At 40.2% G+C, this 27,796-nt stretch overlaps 3 protein-coding genes across 10 annotated transcripts in view; 1 reads left to right on the top strand and 2 right to left on the bottom strand.

Moving 5' to 3' along the window:
- Positions 1–234: 234 nt before the first annotated feature.
- tnfsf14a (TNF superfamily member 14a) lies at positions 235–3,108 on the bottom strand. The gene is made up of 5 exons (XM_086290713.1): positions 2,940–3,108; positions 2,570–2,780; positions 1,441–1,474; positions 1,288–1,353; positions 235–1,143 (listed from the first exon to the last, which is right to left on the bottom strand). Exons 2-5 carry the CDS (start codon positions 2,762–2,764, stop codon positions 752–754), a joined length of 687 nt encoding a protein of 228 aa, XP_086146839.1. The 5' UTR covers positions 2,765–2,780; positions 2,940–3,108; the 3' UTR covers positions 235–751.
- A 3,314-nt stretch (positions 3,109–6,422) lies between these two features.
- Positions 6,423–10,586, top strand: LOC147332757 (transmembrane emp24 domain-containing protein 1-like). Its single transcript, XM_086289473.1, has 4 exons — positions 6,423–6,914; positions 7,865–7,962; positions 9,017–9,203; positions 9,319–10,586. The coding sequence occupies exons 1-4, from the start codon at positions 6,720–6,722 to the stop codon at positions 9,535–9,537; spliced, it is 699 nt and encodes a 232-aa protein (XP_086145599.1). The 5' UTR covers positions 6,423–6,719; the 3' UTR covers positions 9,538–10,586.
- The window catches only part of dnm2a (dynamin 2a), a 33,181-nt gene continuing 15,148 nt past the window's right edge, over positions 9,764–27,796 (bottom strand). The window contains exons 10-22 of one of the 8 annotated variants that reach the window (XM_086289467.1): positions 27,484–27,622; positions 25,528–25,614; positions 23,725–23,795; positions 22,323–22,376; positions 22,036–22,087; positions 20,769–20,801; positions 18,664–18,774; positions 16,504–16,613; positions 16,264–16,375; positions 15,863–16,027; positions 14,442–14,665; positions 14,049–14,312; positions 9,764–10,666 (exon numbers count right to left, since the gene is read on the bottom strand). In XM_086289467.1, the coding sequence (XP_086145593.1) occupies positions 10,636–10,666; positions 14,049–14,312; positions 14,442–14,665; positions 15,863–16,027; positions 16,264–16,375; positions 16,504–16,613; positions 18,664–18,774; positions 20,769–20,801; positions 22,036–22,087; positions 22,323–22,376; positions 23,725–23,795; positions 25,528–25,614; positions 27,484–27,622 (1,453 nt within the window). In that variant the 3' untranslated portion in view covers positions 9,764–10,635. Of the gene's footprint in view, positions 10,667–11,235; positions 13,728–14,048; positions 14,313–14,437; positions 14,666–15,862; positions 16,028–16,263; positions 16,376–16,503; positions 16,614–18,663; positions 18,775–20,768; positions 20,802–20,999; positions 21,012–22,035; positions 22,088–22,322; positions 22,377–23,724; positions 23,796–25,527; positions 25,615–27,483; positions 27,623–27,796 lie in introns of those variants that run through there. The other 7 variants (XM_086289463.1, XM_086289464.1, XM_086289465.1 and 4 more) reach the window with 7 other exon arrangements.

Here is a 27,796-nt window from a genome sequence, read left to right as displayed (position 1 = left end):
AAGCTGACATGATGACACTTTACTTTTTGGGCCATTGTGGTATTGAAAAAAAAAGTTCCTCCAGTAACTGCTGTGTGGTTGGACTGAGTGGGCGACAACATTTTTAATACAGAGACCACTGAGCCTGTATCACGGTCTCATCTTTCACGGCAGGAAGTGAATACACTTCCCTTACTGTGCATGGCTAACAAAAAAGACCAAACCAAACAGGTCTTTTAAATTATTATGTGTTTATTTCATTGCACTGTATGACTTAATGTATATAAATACAGAAAAATGAGCTTTTTTCTTTAATAATAAAAAACATTCATAAATAGTGTGCTGTACGTGTTACAGCAAGTAGGAAAAAGAAAGGTTACAGTCTTATTTTTGATATTAGTATGAACACTCAGCAACAATCTGAAGTTCAATCTGTGAAATATGTATATATATATTAGAAATGAACTGTTAGAAATCATATTTTAACAATCAAAGTTTTGTTTTAAAGCAAATACACAAGCATATAAGCATATCAAATTTCCCTGTTGTCCGACTGTTCGTTACACTTATAAAACAAAATTGAGAGTTACATCTGCAGAAACAAAGCTGGCAGCACAGCCCTGCACTTTGCAACGTGCAAAGGCACAAAGAGGATTTGACACTTGCCTTCCTTGCGGTTACGGACCTGCTTTTTCATGTCAAAGAGAATCACAAACCCCTGAGAGGACTTATAGGTTTTAATTTACTCTCATTTAGAGCCTTTATGTGGCATCTATATCATATAGGCACCAAAGACATTCTCAGAGGGTTTGTGGCGTACAATTTTTGCAGTGTCACTCACGTCCACAAAAATACCATCATCCTTATAAAGGTGAAACACTCCACCCAGGTAACTGTTGGATTGTGTTTTTTGACTGCCTTTTGAATGTGAAGGATATTTCCTGGACTGCAGGAGGGTGATATTCCCTGAATACCTGTCAGTATGCATGCTAATACGATGCTGAAATCCGTTGCTGTCTGAGAAGAAAACCTTGGAATAGACATAGTAATAACCCTCTTTCTGAATTTTAAGCTCTTTGTCTTTGTAGGTCATTTCATAGAGGAGAGGGTCTGCATTCATGCTCCATGCCATTTTGTTTTTTGCATGAGTTACATCTTGTCCATCTGAAAAATATAAGAACAAATGTAATCATTCTAATAAAATAAAGTGCAAACATCACACTGTGAAGAGCAATATGTACTTAATTATGCATCTTGGTAATAACTGAAACATTATGTTTCTGGCAGTTAGGGAAATGCTGTTTTTACCTGTCAGATGTGCAACCGGTTTAGAGGGAGGAATACCATAACTGGGTTGTTCAGTGGCAGTTGTAACTGTGAGAGGACGAAACATTATTTATCTAGTGTGGAATAAGTAAACGGAAGGTGCTCGTCATCTGTGTCTAAAGTGCTGAGACTCACCTCCGATGAGCTTAGAGATCGATTCTGAGTCGGTCTGCAACGAAAACGAAAGAGGGTTAATGTATTTTTAATGTGCATTTGCATTTTTGAGCGTGCACATGTAGATGCGTAGATGCAATCGGCTCTTGTGGATAACAAAGTTGTGAAAATAGAAGTTTAACAATATTAAAATGTAATTGTAACAGGCATTGTTTTTCTGCAGAGAATGGTAGGACAGAAGAAAGTAGATTGCTATCATGATACCGGAAGTAGACCACTTCCTTTTTGCCATCATCCCTTGTTTGTACACTGTGCACACACTCAAAAACGCCACTGCTGTTATTCTGTTCTATAATACGTGACAGCTACACAGTGCATCAGTGCTGTACAGGAAACTGACTCTGTACGTCCACCGCCTCAGAAAGTATGTCTCCCCCCTCCCCACATGCACGTCATTAAAGTTGTCCGTAAATGAGCTGGACTTTAGAGTACTTCTCCATGTGTGCTTGGCCCTCTTCCCCATAATAGTGAAATAAATTCATGATCAGCAGTTTTTACTGAAAATAAATTCATCTCAGCAGAATTTCTATCACAAGAGCCCCTGTGTTTGCGTCACAAACCCTTCCAGATACCCAGACATACATATTGCATAAAGAATCTCTGCAATAGGATCTTCTCTAAGTCAAACTGTTATTCTATTCTATTCTGTTGTGGAAATTTACATTTTTAATAACTTTCTCACATACAGCTCAAAGTAATCTACATTTTTATGCCTATTTATGCATCTACATGTTTAATTATGACAATATCAATGATATAAAACAAAAACTCAGGTTTAAAGAAAATCAAGACCTGTAGCAATCTGCTGTGACCTTTAACCAAACGCATTTCTGATTACAAATACTTCTGATTGAGTGAAAGTGTTATTAAAATGACTGACAGAAAATATGTAGGAGAATACTGTGAAAAAGTACGAAAAGAAAACTGGAAGTGAGAACACTGTGGTAAACAATGAATAAACTCTTACAATGAAAGCGAGATTCAGAGGCGTTGAAACAGATATTTAATGGAAAAAAGATCTACCGAGACAATGAGCTAATAATAAATCATAGAATGAAATTGCAAAAGGTACAGAAATGGTGATACTTACATGTTCGGCCTGGTAGAGTCCATAGATGAAGCATGCTTCTATGACCATGCCGCACAGCGCCACGCTCACCAGCATGAAGAGCAGGATCTGAGCCACCCCGGTCTTTTTTCGCATCTGGATCAGCCTGGGGGGCACTGGAGGCCTTGTGGCATGGGTGTCCACCACACACACAGAGGGATATTTAATCTTCTCCATACTTTCTGGGTTTTTTCTGTAAATGGAAAAGAATTCAGTGAGGCGCTCTCACTGAAGTAGCTGCTGCTACTTCAAAAAGACAGTAAAGACAGAGAGACCTGAGAGACAGGCAAGTGTGAAGAAGTTTCAGAATGGGTGGGCTTACTTCTGGTTGGTTCAAGTGGAGCAAACTTACCAGCAATCAGAGACAGAAGTCTTGAGATGTATCACCAAAGCACCTTTGAGAGCTTCCAACGTGCACTTGAACTGCACGCACCCAAAGGATACTCCGAGGTTATGTCACTCTTTCCAGTGTAGTCAATAAATCGTTTTTGAAGTGTCACGGTTGAAGGCGACATTCAGTGAGTGGAAGACCCAGAGCAATGCATTCTGACCTCCCCATTTACACCCTCCCACTTCAGTGCAGCAGCAGTGCAGAATGTCTCCAGTCCCACTTCCTCCCTCGTTAACACTCTTTTTGGTCTGACAGTTACAGTAACAGACCAAAGTTGTACACACATGTCCTTTGTCACTTTAAGCACATTTGTGAAAGACCCTAAAAGGTCACAAGCCACCTTAAGTAATGGGTTTAAAATGTATATATTTTCTCCCAAGGCTTGGTTATTTTACGAGAAAGTATTTTGAGGTTTAAACAGTATGCATATTCCATCCAGTCAGTGCTGGTAATACGTAGCACTGGTTAATATAATTTTTCATTATCTTCACTAGCATCTAATTAGTAAACAGTTAGCATCCCATTGGTTAGCAGGAAAAAGTCGTTTAGCTTCTACATGAGGGTGATAACAGTCATGGGGAAAAAAATATGCACACCCAATGCAATTTGTTGGACGCTTTCCCTACAGATAAACATTTTATGCTTGAACACAGGGGAAATTATTTAATTAAAAAAATGTATAGGTGTAATTTTCCACCAATCTGTGACATAGTCTTAGCGTAAAATGCAAGAACATGTCATTTCAATCTTGCCTTTGACTTAACTTTCCACTTCACTTCTTCTTTTTGAGTGATTCCTTCTTAAGTCGTTCCTTGGTGTAAAGGGCCATCGCTGTCTTAAAAGTCCACTCAGCTTTGGCACAGATGGCTTCATGTTAAGCAGAATGCAGAATGAATTCAAAGCTGAATGGCAATGGCAGAGAGCCGTTTATCCCCCAGGAAACAAACAACCACAACACAATAAAGTTTCCATCAGTATGTGGCAAAGCTGTCCTTGGTTGGTCTGCTGTTAGTGCTGCTGAACAACTCTAACTTTGATTTGTGTCTCCAGAGCACAATATTCCAAACGACCTGTAAGGTCATTGCAAACTGCTGTTTTGCTCTAAACAGCTGCAACGGTTTTGCAATGTAGGTCAAATGTGCAATCTCTGGTTGATTCGAGATGCATGCACTCTAACCCTCATACCTGACCTACAGTTCCTGTAATGGCACTTTATAAAGTGCCAGCAAGAAGAACCCTATAGGGTTCTTGCATCAAACAGTTTGTTCTTGGGATGATGTGGTGGACTAGTTTTTGAAAAATCGACATCGCTTTTTTAAGACTATACTTATTTTACCTAAAATAATTTAGGGATTTGTTTAAATTCTTGCCAGTCTCATAGGTACAAAAAATATTTTTTCTGAAGGCCACACAAAGCTTCTTTTTTTTTTAAGATATGGATTTAATAGTGGAATTTCTTTCAGTTATTTACCTACTTCAATTTTTGTTAAATGTCATTAGAAGCACCACCTTCCCACTCCACCACCCACCCTTAGGGGGTGGAGTGGGTGTAGATGAGTGTCAGGGATGATTCTTGACAGAAGGATAGCGGCAACAATGGAAGGGAAGGTTTACAAGATGACAGTGAGACCTGCTATGACAGAGTTAGAGAGACAGGGCTGAGATGGTTTGGACATGTCCAGAGAGAAGCTTAATGGATGGAATGAACGGAGTACATTAAATGTATCAATATTCACCATTTAGAAGATCCAAGAAGGTTAAAACTCAGTTTTAGTGAGATGTACTTTGTCACTGAGGCTTCAGTAGGTGAGGGGCTGGACAATTTCACATTCTGATGAGAAAAGATGTGATGGACATACGGGGAAAGACATTTTACCAGCTTAGTGCTGAAAAGGATTCCCGACCTTTGACCTTGTAGTGGACTATACACGTAAATATAACAAAGTACAAGATTACTGTTAAATACTGTCACTAATACAGTTCCAGCATGTCCTACAACCCAACAAATACCATCATCATCATCAAATACATCCTCAATTAGATTAGACAACATTTCTTGTAAGAAAATGGCAGATGGAATAAGCACAGAGCCGAGGCTACTGTTTGGAGAAGCCCTCAGAGAGGACTGATGGAGGCTCCCTGACGAGGCAGATCCCCGTAAACTAATGAGAAGCCTGAGAAATGAGAAATGAGAAAGGGGAAGGAAGCGTGGGGGTACATCCTTTCAATAAAACTTCTGTTTAAGCATGTTCCAGTGATGTACCAGCTGCTTGGATTGTATTAGCATATTAGTGTATGAGCTTACCATACCATCCTTTTAAAGTAATGTATGTGAAGTGGTTCTGAAATATGCTAGTAATGGACAATATGATGAAGTGGTTTCCATTTGATCATTCTAAACACCTGCTTAGGAATACATGATTAATGATGATTTAATGTGTACATGATGCAATGAAAGTGAGAGAGCAATGATGCAAGGTGAATCATAGGATGAAAATATATATATGATGACAAAAGTATGACAAACAGAAACAAAATATGACACAGAGCACTACAGAGGAAGTGAACATTAATTTGAACTTCCTTTACTGTCTGCTGACCCAAGTGGACCTAAGACAGTTTAATTAATTCCTAATAGCAGTGGTAAATGTCTTTTATTTGTCCTATCATTTTCACATCTTCACTTTGAGTGTTTCTTGGGAGAGACTGGCGGGGGGAACAAGCACAGATCTAGGCCTGAGACTGTGGTTTGGGGAAGGCCTCGGTGAGGACTGGTGGCAGATCTCCATCTACCAATGAGAGGTGTGAGAACTGGGAAAGGAGAGGGAAGGTTGGGCAAGAAAAGTCAGAAAATAATGAGCTTTTCATACTAAGATTTTATTACTCACTCTGAAAAGAGAGAAGTCACATTTAGTCACATTCAGTACAGTATTACATAATTTTCCTTTCTTTATCTCTTTATTAAATTAAGAAAAGTGTTTGTTCAGTCTGTCGCCCTCCAGTGATTTGTAAATTGGCACTTGCTCTGTGGTTTTGGGTTTCGTTGATTTGTTTTGGGGGTTTTCTTCTTCTATATATCAAGAATAAAATAATAAAGTGACAGAGAAATAACATCACATAGTCTCTAGGCTGTAAATAAATGATCTTCCATTGAAAGACCGTTCAATGGAAATCACTCAGCAACATTTTCTGTGAACACTAAGCTCAGCAATCATGGACCCAGTCTCCACAAACTCAAAACTTTATGATACAACGTATATTTATTTATTCATGAAGTCATCATAAATCATGTTTGTGCCTCTTTTTTTTTAATATCAAGCCTGCTTTCTATTCTTTTTTTTTTATCTCATCAACAGCTCCACCTAAAGGAAAATGTCAGGTAGTTCGCCTACAACGTTAGTGATCTTACGTGTGTAAAAACCAGAAAATTAAGAGAAAGGGGAAATGAAATGTGAAAAACATAGCACTTTTGTCTTCGAAGAAATTTTGTAGAATTTTTTTTTTTTTTTTTTAAACAAACCAATTACTTCATGTCAGCTTTGTCAGCTCTGCTGTTCAGACCGCAAAGCGCTATTGGTCGCAACGGTGGCTCCACTCATTGAGCTTTTAAGGGAAGCGGTGCTATCTATTGGCTATTCTCCAACTGTCAGAGTGCGAGTAAGCAATTAGAGATATGCAGAAAACTGTGTAGCAAATGTGTAACAAGTGGCTCATAGTTGGTGAAAGTAGAATAAATGGACTATGCACTGCCACCAAAACATGATGACTGCGTCTGCACAGCTGTGTTTGCTGGCATATTTAACTCTGACTTTGGGATTGACTTTGGGTTTGGGCCCAAACAAAAACATGGGGTTTACGTTCCTCTTACCAGCTGGAAGCACAGAGTGTTTTTACCAAAGGACGGCGATGAACGACAGCATGGAAGTTGAATACCAGGTGAGTGGAAACTTCTCTCTTTGGTGTTTGTCTGTACACGGACAGAGTTTATTCTGATGTTTGCTTTAGCCGGAAAAAGTTTGTGTATAATATGTAACTCAAAAACAAGAAACGTGTTGGACTTTGGCATTGCATAGAGAGAGATAACAAAACCACTGGTGCTGCAGAAGCCATAACACAGAGGGGGAGCAAAATAACCCACAAAATGATTAATCTATCTTTATGCATTATCTCCCCACCACCCACACACACACACACACACACACACACACACACACACACACACACACACACACACAACAATGCATAAATCCAAAGAAACTTTCATTTCAAAAATTCAGAATAACCTTTGGTTAACTTCCTATAATCAGACCACAGTTAGTATCGCGGTCACTCTGTTACTGCAATCTCTTTGCAGCTGTGGTGGTGTGCTGGTTCTGAGTCATGACTCTTTATGTCTCCGTGTAGCATTAATGCATTCATTTGGAAACCTAAGTCACAATCATTAAACAACATAACTACACCTTCAGTATCCTTAAGTTCCAGTCCTGCTTCAGAAGTAAACATCTGACAAAATCCTTTTTTTTTTCAGTCAGTCACTGATAAAATTCATCAATTTCCTATCTTGGGTGTTAAACTTGTCTGACCCTGTGCTTTTCATTAACTAGTGGGTTATTTAGGTGCTGAAATAAACACTTTTAACTGCTGAGAACTGTGTGGCTAGAACTCAGACAGTGGGATAACACGTGAGCTAGGTTGTCGCTCAGGCTACTATCAGGGTTCTAATTTGAATTTCAGGCAGCTGTTGCAAATGAACCTGTAAAGTAGAGAAGCTTCACATGTAAGCTGCATGTCTGGGATGAAAAGAAATGAGCTGTGTTAGTGAATTCTGTGTGATTGTGACTTCAAACCTTTGCAAATACTGACTTCAATCCCTGTTTTTGTTACAGGTGATCGCAGGGTCAGGTCTGGATGTTGGGTTTATCCTCCTCTCACCCACCGGACATCGGCTAGTCTCTGACTTCAGGAGGTCTGATGGTATCCACATGTGCGTATCTGTTCAGTCTGAGATGAGCAGTCTCTCTTGCTCTTTAGTATTTCTATTAAAAAGTAGTTAAACAAATGTACGTAAAGAATGACTTAGATACACCTGTTCAAGTTCTTTTTAATGCAAATATTTGATCAGCTAATCACAGGGCAGTAAATGAATGTGTTTAGGCATGTAGGTATGCTCAGGATGACAAAGTAAGCATCATTTTGGGGAAGAAACGTTATTTAGGTGACTTTGAATGCAACACTGTTGTTGTTCCCAGATGGGCTGGTCATAGTATTTCAAAAACAGCTGATCTGCTGTGATTTTTGCTTCATTTCAATTCAGTTCTGTTTATATAGCTCCTTCATGACCACTGTCATCTCAAGGTGCTTTAAATTGTAGGCTACAAACCCTAAAATGATTTTAAAAAAATTTAAAAAGCAAGAAAAAAAACCCTCACAAACATAAAACCATCTTTTGGGTTTACAGAACATAATGTGTCCATCTTCCGATGGCTGCTTCTAGCAGGATAATATGCCATGATGTCACAAAGCTGTCGAACTGGTTTCTTGAATATGAAAATCAGATCACAGTTCTCAAATGGCCTCCACAGTCACCAGATCTCAATGTAATAGAGCTCCTTTGGGATGTGGTGAAAGGTGAGATTCACATCATGAATGTGCGGCTGACAAATCTGCTGCAATTGTGTGATGCCATCATTTTAATATGAACCAAAATCTCAGAGGATTGTTTACAGCGCCTTGTTGAATCTGTGCCTTGAATTAGGCACTTCTGGAGGTCAGAAGAAATCATTCTGAAGGCGCCTGTTGTGATTTTTGCTATACAAATCTGAACTGAATTAAAGGGAAGAAGGTCTAAAGTCTACCTAATAACGTACATTTTAGCGGACATTGCGTTTTCAGTAGGAGAAATTTTTCATCACAGTTTTTCGCAGTTGTCCAGATAAACTCTTTCTTGCCCGGATGATTGAATGTGTATCAAGACATATACAATGTGGGAGATTCATATCGATCGGCCACCTGTCTTCAAAATGTTCTTTTTCCTGTAGGGTGGATCCCACAGTTGATGGAGACTACCGGTTATGTTTTGACAACAGCTTCAGTAAAATGTCAGAGAAGATGGTGTTTTTTGAGGTCGTCATTAATAATCAGAACAGCAAAAACGGAGGCCAAGATGATTGGTTAGAGACTGTAACTTCAGACAGCATGGTGGACTACAAAATGGAAGACATCAGGGTGAGAGCAGAAAATAAAATTATGCATGTCCTGGATCTAAATTTACTCTACAACTGGTTATCATATCAGCGCCATTCGTTTAAATCCACTTAATGTCTTTTTTGTCCCCCTCCAGGCGAGAATGGACTCTGTGCACCGGCACCTGGAGAAAAGCCATCAGGTCCAGGCCATGCTGAGGGCATTTGAGGCGAGAGACCGCTACCTTCTGGAGGACAACTTGTGGCGAGTGTCCTTTTGGTCCTGCGTAAACCTGTCGGTCATGCTCACTGTTGCTGTTGTTCAAATTTACACCCTCCGACGCCTCTTTGTCAACACCAAGCAGGTCCGCACATAACAAAACCATCCTTACCTCCATCGACGAAAGACTAGCAGAAAACACTCAACTGACATGGGAGCTGAATTTAAAGGAATAGTTTACATCATTTTAAAAAGCTGGTTTTTGCACTGGATTTTTTTTTTAATTGTCAAAAACTGTTCCCTTTGATGCATTGTGGAAACCACTTTCTGCTTTTGTGTCATTCCTGAAATCACATTTATAGCACAGTAGTGGATGCCTGTAGCACCGGTATTTGTTAAAAGTTTCATTAGGGAAGCTAGAACGTCAGTTGTTCTCCCTTGAAAGTTTATTGAATTACAAACACTACATTTGGCACATCTAGAAACTAAGATTATCAGAACACCAAAAAACTAATTATCAGATACGTCACCTCATGAAAGCGCATGATGAAGCTTTTTAAAAGCTTTAAAAACAAAAAAACAACAAAATGATGCAAAAGAGTAACTGTAATAAAATAAATATTTATAATCATAAAAAGAAAAGTCCCTGATTAGATTTACTATATGACAGTTAAATATTACACAAAACAATAACAGTCAGGTGGCTGGGGAAAAAGGCATCAGAGTCACTTGTTTCATGCAATTGCACTTTGTGGTACTAAGGTGGAGAAGTCAGTAAAACCAGGTGTCTATTTTTATAACTGTGAGCAGTTACAGACTCTGCCATGAATCATTTTATTGTGGTAATGCTCCACCACTTGAAAGGCATTCTCTCTTTTGCATCACTGAGCAGATACATGAAAAATTATAATACAATTCTCCTGCTGCACTTTGTGAGTTGGCACCAGAACTGAAATGATACAAAACAAATGCTCTAAGGTCTTCTGGGGGATTGGGAACAGAGAACTGAAAGTACACCATGAGATTTCAAACTATTTCAGCTTTTTGTGCCCACAATCATTAGTGTCATTATCCCAAAGAAAGAAACAAAACCCTGAACCATGCCACTCAGTTTGAATTCTTCAGTTAGGCTGCAGGACTGTAACAGCGTTATTGGGAGTGCCTCTTTGTTTTGATGAAGTGAAATTAAAACGTGCTCTTCTGCTCCCATTGTTGTCATTGGAGTCATTTCACATTCACTGCGGAGCGGCCAAGGTCACTGCTGGTTTCGACGAGGGGCCGGGCGCCTGTTCAGGAACAACTGACATTAATCTCTTGGTGACACGCAGTAAAGAATTGCCGTTGACATGTTAACCCTTCAGGATCCAGTTATCAAAACAGCAAGGACACTTGTACTGTGGCGGGTGCCGGCTGAGGGATAGAAGGACCTTTTGTTTAAGCAAAGGGAAATACTAGGGAAGTGCATTTCACATTTGAATTTTAAATACTGCCTGGAAAAATCTAAATACTAAAAGCAACCGTTTATCTTTCATCAGTGTGAAAAATGTATGATCTCAATTTAGTGTTGCAAGAGAAAATCTGAGAAGCTGTTATTGGAAGATGATTTGGCCCACAGAGAAACAATGATTAAAAGTTAATGTTGCAAAAATGTAGTGTTCCTGCTCATCACCACAGGATTTGTCAAGATGCATTTCTGCAGGCTGTTAAGTAGAAGGTTGCCATAGGAATATGGGCTTGTTTTAGCCCGAGAGAGGGAGAGCGAAAGCAAAGAGAAAGGAGAGGACCACCAGGAAATGCTCTATACATTATCTGAGAGAAAGAGAGAAGACCACACAAGACACAAACAGACACCAACCACCAGAGCCAGTCCCTTTATTGTACACAACACCTCTTTATTTACTCGCCTTTCTAAATCCGTTCATGTTGTTTATTCAAATCAATTAATTGCTACAGAGGCACTTGACAAGGTTTGAAGAAAAAAAAAATGTTTGCAGGTTGTTTCCAATCCCCGTCTTCCAGATCCGAGAGTTGGGTTCGAAGAAAGATGGGTACGTCCATTAGGGAGAAAGGCAGTTTGCTCACAGCCCACTATATGACAAGCCATTTACAGGTTAGCCTTCCCAAGGGCAGGTCTAAGTGACAATCACAGAGATTTAAACTCTAGACCAATAAATATCTGTTTTAGTTGTTTAAAATTTGTGTACCATGGGGAGTATGGAAGATCCATTATTAAAGATCTTCAGTATAAAGACCGGATAGGAATATTTTATTCTTCCTGGTGCTGTCACTGAAAGCCAGACCTTGAGAAAGGAAGAAAAGGCACATTTTGTCTCAAGAAGCAGTGGTTTGGGATCTTGCTGCATTTTTTTTTTTTTTTTTTTAAAACAGCTTTTTGATTTGTCAGTCTGGCTAATTAATCATCTTTCCTTGAAGCAGACTACCATCTTAGGGAGCTTCTCTTGACAGGATGTGCCTTTGTAAACCACAAATCCAAGCACCTGCTCACCACTACTGATCAAACAAAAAAAAAACAGAAAACAAGTGCCCAATGTAACTCCCAATTTCCCCTTAAAGACTTAAAAATATATATATATTTTTTTTTATTATGGTCAAATACGTTCAAAGAGCAATCAAAAGATCATCATCAAATAATCACAGCTGAACCAAGTGCACGTCCAAGTTTAGACAGATAATCCCTGTAGCAAAACCCCAAGTAACAGTCCAGGCGAAGCTGGGGGGCTGAGTTGAACATACCTGTACAGAGATGATACAATTGCTACCAAAGCATCAAAAGAAATGGGGGAAAATAAAAAATAAAAAAAAATGCCCAGATTTTAAATAAAGCACAATGAAATAATCTCTTTTCCCACCTTTATTGAAGTCTAATCTATGAAATGAGTGCTAGTGCTTTCTTTAATTTGATGACTACCGTTGTATTTTGACATTTTGGGCTTGGATTATGATCGATAGCATGCTTTGTCATGTACCCTATAATAAAATGAGAGATAAGCTAACTCCCCAGAATAGGCCAGCTATATACAGGATCATTTTATGCATGGAAGCATAAGTGAGAGAAAATTTCCTTGAAAATTAAGCCCAGACAGAGACGTAACATCTGATCTATACTTAATACCACCTTTACGCTCTGAATCACAGATCTGTCCACACACCCCTCAGCTTCATCAAGTTTTATCCTCTCCGAGAGAAAACTGTACCGTGTGCGCCGTTCTATTTAAATCCGCTAATCCAGGAATTAACTCTCCTCCAAGGCTGTAGGCCTCACTGAGGTATGACTGAGACTAGAAGGATTAAAATTCAAGACGTGATCATCTCCAAATTAGTGGAGAAAGCTTCCCAGAAAGTGCAGACAGCATCCATCCCACCCCTCCCCCCGGACTTTTGTGCATAGTGTTATGGTAACAAGCTACAGCATCCCTGCTATGAGTGGCTTAATGTAAGGCTAGGCGGTTAGAAGTGCTTGGATTATAACGGTCAATGAATAACATTTCATTGAGGAAAATAATAGTTGAAGGAGGAACCGAAGCTATTTCTCTCAGTGTCAAACAACCCTGCTCTGTATCTTTTTTTTTCTTTGTTTTTACACTCTGTTGAGATTAAGATTTCATTTTAAAGCTACATGTATAACTGTCATTTAAAAAGGACAAATTCACTCAAATAAAGCAACACAAGGGAAGAAAAAAGAACAGTGATAATAAGCCATTGCTTTTCCAATATGAAATCAGGAGACCCGAGAGAACAGCTGGTTATGGGTGTATATTACAAAGACCAACCTAGACTTGAACGTCCAGGCTTATTTTGAAGGGGAAAAAAAGTAGGGCGGAGGGGAGAGAAAAACCCAGCCTGTACCAGTTAATAACTTAATAAATGTACTTCTGCTGAGAACCTTGCCAGGAAATAAACTGTAAAGGAAATTAACCAGTTATTACATTTAAAAAATATTGAATCTGACACATCATCTCCTAATGACAGAAGCTGAATGCATCTCACAGATGAGCCATTTGTTTTCCTCTTTTAGAGCAGTCAAATGCAATATTCAAGTGGTTAAGGGCTTGCTTTCTTTCCTGCGCATTTATAAACACATTATTAGCAGCTTATTAACATTGCTTGAACAGACATCAATGCGGCTGGATGTTGCATGTTATGCACTACTATCAGTCAGCCCCTCCCCTTGAGCCCCCGCCCCTGCCTATATTGTGCAGATACACACATCCACACACAAATACACACACTCTTAGGTGGACTCGGCCACAGGTCTAGTCTAGCAGGGAGGGCTCAGCAGGGCGAATAATGGTGGGCCGGTGAGAAGGAGCACCAGGGGGTCTTCGGCTGTAACGAGGAGAGAAAAACCAGGACAAGAAGTGAGATGTGCTCTCAAAGAGGCAGTGAAGAAACCAAACTTCCCAAACAGAAGCAGAAGAGAGAGAAGAACGGAAGAAGAGTGACAAAGAGAAACTTGAGACTCAGGAAAGAATGACGCATACAGAAATAATAGGTATGTATACAAACGACAGACAAACCACAAACCATGCCTGGAACTCTCGAAAGAAACACGATGATGTGACGTCAAAGACAAAGTGTTAGAGAGTCTGTGCGACAAAAATCACAGTAACACCTTCCACGCATTGCTGGTCACATCATAAAACTTACCTGGGAATATTGGGAGGGACACGAGCAGGCCGGGAGGGGATCTGTGGGGGTGCACTGAAGGGATCCTGACTGCTATTGAAGGCATTGATGGGCGGGCCTGGGCGGGAGGGGATTGGGGGTGCACCAAAGGCCGGGGAGGGATTGAGTGGTGCTCCAAATGCAGGGGAAGGGTTCAAGGGAGGTCCTGGTGTTGGTCCCCTCACAGCAGGTGGACGGCTGGGGGGTTGGGATGATGTAGGAGTTGGCCTGCGCTGAGCGGTCGGACTGAGAAAAAGTTTAGTGCATGACAAACGGAAAGGAAAATGAAAACCAACACAAAGATCACATGAATTCTCCTGTGTGATTAGAGAAAGAGTGTTTCAACTATTACATTCACACCCCGTTAACCCTCACCTGGCTTCCTGCATCCAGGAGTCATTTACAGGTGGCGGTACTGGGGTGGAAATTGTGTTGGCACTGATGTCGCCAATAATGACCAGTGCTTCCTTGAGTGCATGATACATGCGCAGCATTTCGTCTCTACGCTGGGCCTGGTCAGCCGACTCCTCCATCAGGATGTTCTGATCCCCAGATGAATAGAGGTAGGCCAGAAGCTCTGAGTGGATGAAGTCCTTCGCCTATAAGGAGGACATATTAATCAAGACAGAATCTTTAGATATGGAGCAGGAAAATGGCTGTAGTATGTGGTTCCAATTAATAAGATATTATGGGGTTAATACTTACTCATAAAAGAAAAATACGCATAGATCTGTGACCAAAAATATTTGAAAGTCTTGGCAAAAGAGCTGCTTACTAGACAGTCGTGTAGGAGTTTGTTACAAGTGTGTGTATGTGTAGTTGCTGGACTGCTAGAAGATGTCAAAGTAGGCTCACTAAAATAATAAATCAGAATAAATGGACAGTGGGCAAGTTACTGTGAGGATGCCTCATAAATTCTCTTAATTGCTTCAGGTTTAGGAACTTGTGTCAAAATAAAATGCACGACTAATGCCAATAACAAAAAACAAGAAAACTAAAAACTGTTCTCCATAGTTCTACAGCAAATACACTTAGTACTGTAAGTACAATTAAAAGCTTGTTTTAAGAAAGACAACGATCAACAGAACTAGTAAAAAACATGCTACGTCCTCCCACAGTTCACAGAAATACACTTTGAGTGCGTAGGAGGGATACTGTGTGGAAGTGCAATATTTTAGGACATGCAGAGTGTTGCAATAGTACATGCTCTCATTTAAAGTTTAGGTTGAGATACAGTTACTGTTGGCATTTTTCACAGGACATATCCTCACAATTAGGATCCGCTTTAACCAGAAACTGTGCTTGAATGTATTATGCACTGTATGAAGTGGCTGTCATAGAGAATCTGCAGAAAAGAAGCCAATTAAGCTCTAAGTGAAATACAGTGCAGTGTTGCAGTAACAGACCCAGAACATGCAGACACTGTCGGGATATATATTCTTCTCATATTGTATTTCCGATGGTTGAATAGTGCTGGAAAACACCACACCTTTCAGGCATTACACAGTATGGGTGTGGGCACCAACTGTTTTCTGCAACTATCAACCGATTGAACCCATTTCATGGTGCAACTGCATAACTTTGTAACTTAAATACGCATGTCACTTCCCACAGTATGGCCCACCGCAACATGATCACTGCTCCGTCAGAGAAATTGCACACTGCTATGCCCAACTTATAAAAACAAACCCTTCCCCCCAAAAGAAATTTTCCAATGTGATTGGATAACTCTACTTCTAGCGTATTTCGAGTCTAGTCAATTACTTTGGTCTGGTGGTGAGAACTGCTGAACTTACGCTGTTGATCATGAGATGCATGATGGTCTTGGGCACAAGATCTCTGATAGATTTGTTTATGATGCTGATGTACGAGTCCACCAGGTTGCGTATGGTTTCCACCTGCCGTTCCAACTGAGGATCCATGGAGAATGTATCTGCAGGGCAAGGCTCTTCATTCTCCTCCTTAACCACAACATCAAAACACAAAACAGCAAAGATGAAGCAGAATTATAGCCTACACACATCTACTTCCTGTAATAGGAGCAGATATGAAAATTCTCCTGAAAATGTAAAGAGAGAAAAAGCGCTATAGAGTGTTTATAGTTGCACAGTAAGTCCAAACTCTGTGCTTGATTATGAATGCTTTCTGGTTCTTTAATGGAAAAGAACCAGTCAAACAGAAATACTTTGTTACATACCTGGTCCTTTTCTGGATAAACTCCAGCCCTGAGGAAAGACGCTTTCCAGCTGTCCACATCGTCCTGAGTATCACATGCCAGTTCTATTTGGCGAAGATCCTTGTACACGTTCCTGTAGAGATAAACAAGTGGCTGTGTGTAGCCTCACTCCAATACACAAATTCATGCACACACAAGGAAAAGATAGGCCTGCAGGAATACCGGTCAACAAGTACGGGTTTTATTATTAACACGACTGACCTCTGTTCAGTGTTGAAGATTGCAAAGATGTGCTTTGTGGACATAAAGCCTTTCTCAACATCTCTGAGCTTCAGGTTATCCAAGGGAAGCATATACTTCTTTTCTTTTTCCTAGCATGAGAAAAAAAACGTTTTTACACACGACACAAAGTAATAATAACAGGCAAACCTTGAACATATAACAGAGAACACATAAGGACTTTTTTTTAACACATAAATTTTTTAAACCTCCCAATAGTCAAGACATTTCTCATGATGTGAATAACATTTACTGAAATTTACAAAAGCATTGAAAAACAAATAAAATTCAAAAATAAATTTCAGAGTCAAGTTTTCAGAAAATGACCGATGGTACTAAAACATATGAAGCTTTCCTCAAAGCAGACTAGTAGAAAAATTATTCATCAGGTTGGGATTTTATAGAGAGCCTTCTTTGTCCTTAATGGCATCAAATTTTTCTGGTATTCCCCCCAAACTTTGGAGGCCTTTTCAAATTCTAATTTCTCTGTGGGAAACAAAAACCCTTACTCTTTTTCAGTTCTTCATTTGCTTTCTTTAAATACCACAGAAAATGTTCTCTGTTTGAATATTTCACTTAACTCAAAAATGTTACTTATAGAACTTCTAAATGATTTGATGTGTAACCCCTACATACTATGTAGGGTTGAAGAGCTCTGATTTCAACTGTAGGCTGTAGATGAAAATCACAGAGCGTTGCTCTGATACTTCGACACCAATGAGCAGACATGATGGAATGCATTTCCTCTGTGTGGACGACCACCAGGCTGGTGGGATGAAGAAATGCATGATGAGTGTGAGGAGGAGGAGCATGAGGGAGCTCTAGGGGGATGGGGTGCCAGCTTTCGCTGTTGAGCAAAGACATCTGGAAGCATTTATGTCTGCACAACCACAGAGAGCGGGGTGCAGGCCCAAGAGTTACATCACTCAGTTCCTCATGATTCCCCGCCCTCACGACACATACACACTCGCAAAAAAAGAAAAGAAAAAAAAAAAAACAGGGGCTAAGTCTTTAACTGCACGTGCAAAGACAAACAAACAGACAAGCCTGACTAAAGCGAACAAATACATAAAACTGAACTTTGTGCGTGTGCATAACGACGCACTTGCACAGATACACCCAATTCCTAAATCATTTAGGCTGACTCATGTGAACAAGTGTCTACACACATGCACACTTGTACACACAATCACCCCCTCCCTCTGCTCTGGCCCCCGTAACCCAGTACGATTTCCTGCAAATTCCAAAGTCAGATCCCGGCTGGAACATTTCAGCCCGCCTGCCACGTCAGTTTGCCTCCACCATCGTACCGCTCCTTTCTCTTCGACTTTTCACAAAAGGCTACCAACGTGAGGACGCCCTTTCAGTTAACGTTTGTGTGTGTGTGTGTGTGTATATATATTTTAAATGATGACTTCTTTTTAAAAAAAAAAAAATAATAATAATAATCTTGGTGGAAGAATGGATACAACTAAGGACGATCAAGTGGGTGAGCAATGTGATGATTTTTTTTTTATGAATTTCATGCTATTAAAAGTATTCAAACTTTCATTTTAGTTAAATCAGTTAAGTCTGATCATTTTAAGTTTATCCATCAGGGCACGCATGCTTCTTGGAGTGAACATTTGTCTCCTTTCCTTGAATTCGAGACTCAGTACATATCTTTTCTACAAAACATATTTAGACACTGCTGTTTAGCCAAGAGGGGCTGGCACGAGTCACTCGCCTGAGTCACTTTAAACATATTGTTGTAATGGTTAAAATGTTTCATGTAATGCTGCATTTTCACACAAAAAACTAAAATTTTAAGTTTTCTGTTGTTTTAGTAATAAGCAGTTCCTATATACACGTGGCTTTTTCTTCATATGTATGATTACTGAGATAATATTTACTCTTTGTGTCCTCGGTCCTACAGTTGCAGCATGCAGACGTAATGACCTCTGGGTCCTTCCTCCCATCAGAGTCCTTCTCACCCCTCAACCCCCACCTCGCCTGCCCAGTGTTCAGACTACCTGTTCATCAGGCTGCAGCTGAACAGTAGTCTGCACATTGGTTAGGCTAGGCTGGGAAATGACACCAAATCCTCATTTGGGATAGTTTATATTAGCAGCAGCGTCTTAACCACACAGCAACTCTTCTCACCTCCTCATTTTTGTACCAGGACAGGGACTCAGCAGTCAGGACAAACCAGTATTCCTTGGAGCCTCCTTTCATGATGCTGATGTTGATGGTTAGCCAGCCTTTCCTGATCACCTGTATGGTCAGGAGAATATGACGGAGAAGGGTTGTAGGGAGAGAGGGGTACCAGGAGGATTGAGGGAAAGCTTTAACAATGAGGTTCATGCACTGGCGAAATGTGGATCCCATAAAGTTCCATTAATTATGGGATTTAACAACAATAAAACCTTACCCGCTTACCTGCTGGGCCTTGGTATGTTTGTGTTTTTTTCTTTTTATGTACATATTAAACATTGTACCTAAACAAATCTAATTTACTTAACTAGGTATCACAAAAGAGAGAGAATCTGAAAATGCTAAACTATGACAAAATGGAGTGACTAAAGAACAGAAAAACATGCACATTTATCTAGTATATACACATGTAATATGGATGACTATATACAAAAGCATTACAAGGTTGAAAAGAGGGATGTAGGCCTCATTGTCTATAGTCCACAGTAAGGAAATGACCAAATGGGTCCTGATAGTACCCACAGCATGGCTGCTCTGATACAAAGTCAAAAACCAAAGGTCGACGGTGGTATGTTAATGCCAGCGGGTCAGTAAAGCCTAGCCTATGCACTGGAAGTTAGAGAGCAGCATTGTTAATGGGTTTAGCTGAACTTTGAGAAAAGAGTGTTAATTACTTGATTTTAAAAGAAAGAGGTAAAGAAGGAAAAGTGATTTGTAGCGAAGGAGATTAAACACAGAGCCAAGCAGATGGACGGAGTTAGCAGAGATCACAAGCGGGACAAAAAATTTAAAAGCAAAGAAAAATCTGAAGTGGAGAGCTGGAGAGGGAATCAATTTAGGAAGAGTCCATGCATTATGGAGAAACCAGTGTAACCATGGTCTCTCCATTTTCTCACACAGAGCTTCATGCATTTCAAGTGCAGTATGTGAAACTATCTTTGAGAAGTGTGCTTTTTTGCAGACTGCATCTAAGTGGAAATGTCCATTTCAAAACCTGCTTTAGACCTCTCTCCTGCACTCCTTTTCCACCCAGGAGAGGACTGGAGTGAGCAATGGGAAATAAAGGTTAATTGGTTCAAAAGCGCCAACATAAACATGGGAGAGGAGTTAGGAATGCAGAAGCTAGTCGTGGTAGTTTGCCTTGGCATGAACATAACGTAACTTTTCAGAGCAATAAAAGGACTTAAATCCAGGGGATTTAAGGCAGGTAGAAATACTGCTTCCTGTTTTAATGTAAGCTTGCATAAGCGATGTGAGGATTTCACAGGTGAGATGTTCTTGTTTCTGTAGTCAGTTAAATCTAAATTTTTGTGATGCAATGGTTAATTAAAGGTGTTAGATTACATCAGAGTCAAAGGAAAGAAATTCATAGGATTGGTGTAAAAAAAATAAAAATAATGACATTTTGAATTTGTCTTGTCAAATATTAAAAAAAGAAAATCAAAATGACCAAAACCCCCAAAACATTTCATTTAATTAAAGAAATCCCAAAGTCATAATCAATCATAGTACAAATACAGCTTTGATTAGTAAGAAGGTATCTTTTAGAATGTAATGAATTTAATCTAACAACCAATCCATAAAGGAAATGAGTAATTATTATTATTATTATTATTATTTGTTCCACTCTCAATACCCATTTTGTCCCCAGCGACACTTCGGATGATTTCCACAAGGCAAACTTTTGAGTCACCATGCATGAGGCAGCAGCAGAGGTAAAAACCCAAGGACAGGAGAACTGACGCCTCCACGGTTACTGGTGGAAGAGTTCCTTGTTATCTTTCTCTGGTCCTTAACAGAGAGAACAAAGCACTGCCAAGTGCCAAAAGCCTTTATGGGCACAAAATAATTCATATCTTTTTCATATTATTCAATAGAGAAAATGTTAGTAGCAACCAAAATGTAGAATTAATGACAATTACTGTCATATTAAAGTGATGAATTACAGAAGTCAATGTGCCGAGTGTTACTCTAAAGACAGTCCAAATTACTGGACTACGTGCTGATGTCAGAATTGTAATTGATATCACTTTAAGTCAGTCCTGAGACTCTACCTTTTCCTCGAAGACCTCTCCTAGTGCGTCAAGCTGCAGAGAGGTACAACAATTCATTATGATGAAAGTATAAAGTGCTATTTGCTATAGCTAGCTGTTTAAACAGTTATTTCATAGCAGCCTGTTTTTGAAGCCTAACTATACCAGCTGACCTTTCTGTGATGGCCTCAGTTCTTCTGCATGAGTTACCCCTACTGCCCCGGGCAGGGTGTGGGTTTGAGGGGTACTTACCAGAATCTCACCCTGCAGTAACAGGAAGGGGGGAGGGGGGAGATTAAAGCAAAAAAAAAAAAAAAAAAAAAAAAAAAAAAGGGGGGAGTAGTATAAAATCAAAGCCAAAATAAATAAGGTAAGGAAGCAAAGAAATGAAGATGAAGGACAAGATGTAGGAGGAAAGAGGAGAAGAAGAGGAGTGAAGCAGTAATGAGGAAGGTTGAAAAGAAGATGGTAAAATGGCAGGAATGACAGTTTGAAGGAAGTGCACACACACAGGAGGAAAACAGAGGAAATCCATTTGGCAACCAGAGAAAGGAAGATGAAGAGAGAGGAGAAAGAGGTATAGAGAGAAAGAGAGAGCAAGAGAATTACATGCAATTAGAATTACTTCAAGTATACCACAATTTGGTTATGTCATATTTGTTGCTCAGTTGATAGGTGCAGGATCCATGCACATTCTGTATTCTGTAGCAAAGGATGCTTGTGAGTTAATGGGAAGGCAAAACAATCAATATAATTTGGGGATCAATTGCTACTTTGCTTCACACCATCATGCCTAGATCACATGCAAACAGCAATTAATAACAGCCAGAGACAAATGCTCGTTAAAAATAAATAAATAAATAACAATAAAGCAGTGAAGCAGGGTCTTCTTTAAGTTCACTAAGGCAACTCTCCCCTTACTGAAAATGCCATTGAGGCTAATTAGCGGGAATACAATCATATTAAAAATTGCCTCAAATACACTTTACAATTTAAACAAACTTTTCAACAAAACACTGAATAAAATAGAAAAGGAGAGGTACCAGCTTTGTAACAATATTGGCAAAGACCAGCCAGTTGAACATGAGGATTAGAAAAGATTGGGACTGGATACAGTCAGTGTCATTAACAGTTAGGTAGGTCAAGATAGATTAATGGCCAAGGGTCTTTATCACTGCTAAGTTATGTCAGGTATGCTCACTAGGTTTATTAACAGGTTGGTAATGGGAGGCGTCAGTAAAGGAAGATTAAATCTGGGATTGGTGAAAAGCTGACCGAGCAAACATACCTGGTTCGGTATGGCCCTCTTCTTGTTCGCAGCCGTGTTCCTCTGCTGAGCACTGTCATCACATAAAGAGATCACAACACACCTTATACCACATCTCTAAAATACACAAGTATTCACAAGTGACTTGTGTGGGTTTACCTAAGATGTTCATGGCGTCATTATTATTGAACCAATACATACACACATGGATGTGGAAGTAGGCTGGGGAAGAATTTGCACTACATGGGGACTATAATGGTCTTACAAATGCTATAAGACAAAACCCTCAATCTTTTCTGTTTGCCCACCTGTTGTTGCCGTACACTGGGGAGCTACCATCATCCAGCCTTCTGTAGTCAAGACTGAAAGTGATGTCATGAGAACCGTTAAACAGCCCTTGCTTACCGCCGACAAGTTTCATCAATCCGCTTGCCATGCAGAGGATAAACCTTCACACACGCACACACTCTGGGGCTTGCTTTGTTATTGGTCAATGAAACAACCCACACAGAGCAGGGAAGCGTCACTCAACTACATGCTACTGTAACTACTATGCTAAAAAGAACACGAATTCAACCACAAACTGCTTAGGGATATACCACAAACGCAGTGAACACTTTGCAATGTGCAAATTAGTTTCCAGTGCACAAAAGCATCTAAAGTCAATGCAGTAAAACGTCAGCACTTTCTCTCTTCATTGCCAACATAAGTAGTGTTTATAGTCAAGCAACCGAGCATGCTTGACTTTGTTTGGAGGCTCAGCAAGTAATGCTGCATGCAGTGGGGAGAAGTCGGCATCTAAAGTGACCTTGATCAATGTAACATCCACTTTACTGAGAGGGAGAGATATGTGCTAAATGACTAATTGGCATGCTGCACACTGAGGCACAGTAGTTTACAACATGTATGTAATTATAAGCTGGAGCTCTGCACTCAATAGTCCAAATCATCCAACTGCAACCCTGTAAGCTTGCTAACATCCAATACCATCAGCGGGAGGTAACACGGATGTTCGGTTTGGCTTAAGCCGCCTACTTTGATTTGACACAAACTAACACTTTTTGTGAAGTCTTTACCCACTCATCGACTTGCTGTTGACTCCAGTAATCTTTACCCCATCTATCGCTCCTCTGCTTTTCATTGGGACTTCTCCACAACCATGTGACTAGAAACTAGAGAGCAGAAACTAGTTTCTCTAAAAATGCATAATTACTTCACTCTCCAATTTCAAACCAAACCAACGGGTTTACTCTCTCATAGTTAATCAGTATACGACACATGCACATTCTACTGAAAGTGTGCAGAGCTGTGAGCCAGACTGCTGTGTGCGTGCCATTTATATGACAGACACCACGGAAAACTATGGAAGGGAAAACAAGCTACATAGTGCCTTGGCTAGCATTTTCAGACAATCATCTATGGACACAAACTTATTATAGGAAATGACTGGAATCAGGAGCAGTGCAGTGATTGTCAAGGGTCTAAAGTGAGAGCTGGATTGCATGCGTATTGATTGCTGAAAGTTATCGTATTACATGTCTTTTCTTTTTTTAAAAAAAAAAAAATCAAGAAAAAAAAAAAATCAATGGAACCACACGTTCGGACAAAAGGCAAATTAAAGTTCATCAAACTTGCCCTCAGTGAGACACTTGTCACAGACAGCAGGCTGTAAATTGGGCTGGAGAAGGTGGAGGTGAGAGGGGTACTTACTTAGCAAAGCCTATGAAGTCCTCATGGTTGGTGTTGATGTAGGACAGCTCAATGTCAATCAGCAGCAGAACCTTAGCAGAAAGTTATGATTAAGAGGGAGAGGTCACAATTAAACACCAATTACAGTGAGCACAAAATAGAAAGTCTCCCTTGTGATATTACACACTGAACAAAAATAAACCCTGACATTTAAAACTAAATTCACACAGTCATTGTGATACAGCCCATCAGTACTGCATTAGTGATGCAGTGGAGTTGAGAATAGGAATTTCAGCTCAACTTGTTTTGATTTCTGGTTAAAAGTGTTGCTACCAGGACTGAAACTCTAGCGTGGACAATTTAAACCTGAAACGAAATAAATACGTTTTTCCTTCTCTCTCAGAAGCCAGATTTCTGTGAAAATTTAGCAGAAATGAGTCAAATTAACAGGAAGTTGGAATATATTTAAAGCACATGTGGCCAATTAAACTTTTTTCCCCTGAATATTAAAGAGATTAGAATCTATGTTGACTCATTTGGTCAAACTATCAGTTACGAATTCACTTGCAGCACTAAATACCAATGATGACTAGGACTACACATACACACACACACACAGTTGCAAACCTTATGGAAAAAAAAAACCTGATAATGCATGCAGTGTTATAATATACAGGATATAACAGGCATCTGTTTTTTTTTCTTAAATGTATGCATCCACCTGCAGCTCTGATAACCACAAATATGAATAGACTTGAGACAAAACATTTTATAACATGGTTGTGCGTCACTGGGAAGAATGCATGCAGACACCAAGAGGCCAACTAGCATAGCATGACCTTAAATTACCGATAAAGAATTGCAGGGAGATTAAGGGTGTTTTTAAAAAGGAAAAATGTGCTTCTTCGTGTTTCAGATGGAAGATCAGCAGATGTAGAAACTAAAAATGCTCGATGAGTCATTGATACAGTTAATGCTAGGTGTTAAAATGTTAAGGTCAAGGTCAAATTTATTTATATAGCACATTTCAAACAGCCGATGCTGCACAAAGTGCTTAACAATATAAAAATGGTATTAAAAAGCAACAATGTAATACAATAATAACAGTAAAAAACAATAACTATGAACTTCTTCACATTACAAACTATAATATTTATTAATTATACTTATATCATAACTTCATGTGTCACTCCCCCCCCTCCCCCTCCCCCCTCGTGCGCTTGGTGGCTCTGGGGTGCGTGACTGGGCATTTTGGTGTGTTTGCTAACCTGCCCCCTTGGAGGGTCTCTGTCTTTCTCCCTGTCTGTCTCCGTCTTTCTCTCTGTCAGCAAAATGGTATATCTGTTTGTGTACCTCCCTCTGTTTTGTCTTTTTGGTGCCATGTATCATCAGTGTGTGCTTTGTTACAGAAACAGCAGTTGGAGACCCAGCGTGTCTGTTTACTTCACTCTCGACCCCCCTCCCGATCCCATTCTTTGCTATTTTTTCCCTTCTCTCTTTTCTTTTTCTAGTTCTCTGCTTTCTTCTCTCATCTTTCACCTATCTGGCCTTTACCCCCAGTCTGCTCCAGCGTAACAACCACAGGACATTAATATGAATAATAACGTAAATAAATAAAATAGCATACACAGTCTACTGTGCTCTACTTGGGAAAGCAAAAATATGTTCGGCACAACAAAGAAAAGAAAAAAAAAAAGTTTGACAGGACAGGTTTAAAAAAAACAAACATACAACTACTGGACTGAGGTTACACAGGAACTGTAGATGCATTTTTTGCACGTGAAAAATGATAACTAATGTTTAATCAGCATGCCAGCATCTCACCTGGTCCTTGGCCTTCCCTTCTCTTTCTCTGACATGAGTTGTGACAATTCTCTCAGTCTCCTCTCTCAGTCTGGGGTAGGAGTTGAGCTGAAAGGCAACAAAAACACATAACTGCGGCCTTGAACTGAGACACATGCACACTTACATGTGAGCTTGAGCTTAATAAGACTTACCAATAAGTATCAGAGAGAAACAGGAGTGAGAAGTGAAAATAAGTAGGAAACAAAGAAAAGGGAAAGAGATAGTCAAGTGACATTGCAGTGTCACACATATCCAGGCAATCACAATCCAGCACACGCACATAAACAGACTTTAAAGCCACAATGACCGTCTGTTATATAAGGTGGCAGAATCAGCCAGAGATGACTTCACAAAAGATCCAATTTTGTCGCACTCGATATTTGTTGTTGGCATAATCCTGTATTTTTGTGAGTGTGTGTAAAACAGTCGTCTCTAGCTGACTGTAGTAGTTATATTAATGAAGACTGGATGAGAAATAGCAGGGTGGGTGAGGCAGAGAAAAAGACAGGGACTATGGATGCCTGGGTAACAGAGCAGATTTTTTTTTTTTTTTTTTTAAATCATGTCTTTAGATGCAGAGCCTTCATCTGTCCACAAGATGGTAGTGTAGAGTTGTTGCTATGGAAACGCTTCATTCAAGCTGTCACAGCACCCACAGAGCCCTTAGGGCTCTGAATATCATCTCAGCTCCCCCACCCCGACTCACATTGTTCCCTTTCCATCCGGTTCAGCAGATAACAGAATGTCAGTCTGTCATGTGGGTCAGAAAGGGAGCAGCGGTGGGCTCGCCTCTGCTCAGACAGACCAGAAGCAATGTGGAGGTGGGGGGGAAAAAATGCTCTAATGAGCTGATGCTTAGGTCCAGCAGCACGTGGGAGACAGCTGGTGGAAATTTATAGTTGTGTTTAATATTTCAAATGTGAGCAAATCTGACGCGCCAAGAAGATGCCAAATGGCGTGGCAACTTCTAAAAGTACGAAGACGGCAGGGGGAGGATGCACACATTCAATGCAGTGGACACAGATGGTGTGGTGGCAAAGAGTTGTCTGGAGTTGATTTCACTGGGGTGAAAACTCGATGACGGTGATACACATTTACAAAGAAAATGAATCCCTTTTTTTAAATGCCATCTTCCTGGCTGGTGTGTCCCTGGTTACCTTAACTGCACACTTCATGACGAGTGCGGTGAGCTCAGAAACCACCAGGTCCACACATTTAAGGCTGGGCTCTTTGAGTTTGAGGATCTGCTTTTTGACAATCGCCTCGAAAGCCAGGTCAGGGGTGAAGAGCCCCGTTCTGAGAGGTCATTGGGTCGATTGAATTTGGTTAAGGAGGTAGAGAGACAGCAGGAGGCAGGAATTGAAGAAAGAAAAATTGAAAAGAGAGGAAAGGGAAAAAAGAGGAAATAAAAAGAGAAGTTGTTGTTCAGTTAGTCATTTCTAGGCACAAACAGACAAAACCAAGCAGCGGTTAAAGACAAGCTGCAGGTATACTTCACATCTCTTCCTTCACTAGCTAGTCGCTCTTAAATGAGGTGAATATGGTGATGACTAATGCCAAATTTGCACCTTACAGACCACCCTATATTTCACTGGCATTCTGCATCGAGTTGTGAGACCTGCAGCTTGTCCAGGAGAGACTTGAGATGTTCAGTCCAGAAAACATCTCTTATCCACAACAACACGTTACCCGTCACAACACTCCAAAACACGACAGCGCTGCCTGCACACAGAGCTCATGGGGCTGGGTGAAGCCAGGGCAAACTGCACAGAACTTTCCTCTTTATCCTCCTTATAAACACTGGTAGCTTAGCAGAGGCTTCTCTACATCTTCTAAGAAGATGCTAATGTCCCGTGTCAGTTCACCCTCTGGCACACCCATGCTTTCCCCCGCCCAATGTCTCTGGGTCGGGAGATGCTGGACCACCTGCAGTACCTTGTTGGTGCACTGCCTGACTGTGTTGATGAGCTCCTGAATGACCAGATCGATACATTTGAGACAGGGCGTTTTCAGCTTAACGATCTGCTTTTTCACGATGGCCTCAAACGCCAGGTCTGGAGTGAACAGTCCCGTTCTGAGGATGCACAGAGAGACAGAGGCACAGCGGCAGACAGATGGGACAGTTAACAGAGATGTTGGTAAAAAAAATAAATAAATAAAATATAATTTATACACACACACACACACACACACACACACACACACACGATGAGACACCCCCCCCCCCCCCCCCAAAAAAAAATTTTAA

Source organism: Aulonocara sp. 'chitande type north' Nkhata Bay, linkage group LG4, assembly GCF_057382095.1.
Source record: "Aulonocara sp. 'chitande type north' Nkhata Bay isolate Kocher_YH1m ecotype deep benthic linkage group LG4, A_spYH_male_GT1.1, whole genome shotgun sequence".
NCBI classification, from domain to species: Eukaryota; Metazoa; Chordata; class Actinopteri; order Cichliformes; family Cichlidae; genus Aulonocara; species Aulonocara sp. 'chitande type north' Nkhata Bay.
The sequence above is the reverse complement of the archived record's forward strand: the minus strand, read 5'-3'. Positions and strand labels throughout refer to the sequence as shown.

Excerpts from the sequence above, each read along its gene's own strand:
- tnfsf14a (XM_086290713.1), bottom strand. The coding sequence starts at position 2,764 with ATGGAGAAGATTAAATATCCCTCTGTGTGTGTGGTGGACACCCATGCC. Across the intron at positions 1,475-2,569 it reads GACTCTACCAGGCCGAACAT|ACCGACTCAGAATCGATCTC; the intron begins GTAAGTATCACC and ends TTTTCGTTGCAG. Across the intron at positions 1,354-1,440 it reads GATCTCTAAGCTCATCGGAG|TTACAACTGCCACTGAACAA; the intron begins GTGAGTCTCAGC and ends GTCCTCTCACAG.
- LOC147332757 (XM_086289473.1), top strand. The coding sequence starts at position 6,720 with ATGCACTGCCACCAAAACATGATGACTGCGTCTGCACAGCTGTGTTTG. Across the intron at positions 6,915-7,864 it reads GCATGGAAGTTGAATACCAG|GTGATCGCAGGGTCAGGTCT; the intron begins GTGAGTGGAAAC and ends TTTTTGTTACAG. Across the intron at positions 7,963-9,016 it reads AGGTCTGATGGTATCCACAT|GGTGGATCCCACAGTTGATG; the intron begins GTGCGTATCTGT and ends TTTTTCCTGTAG.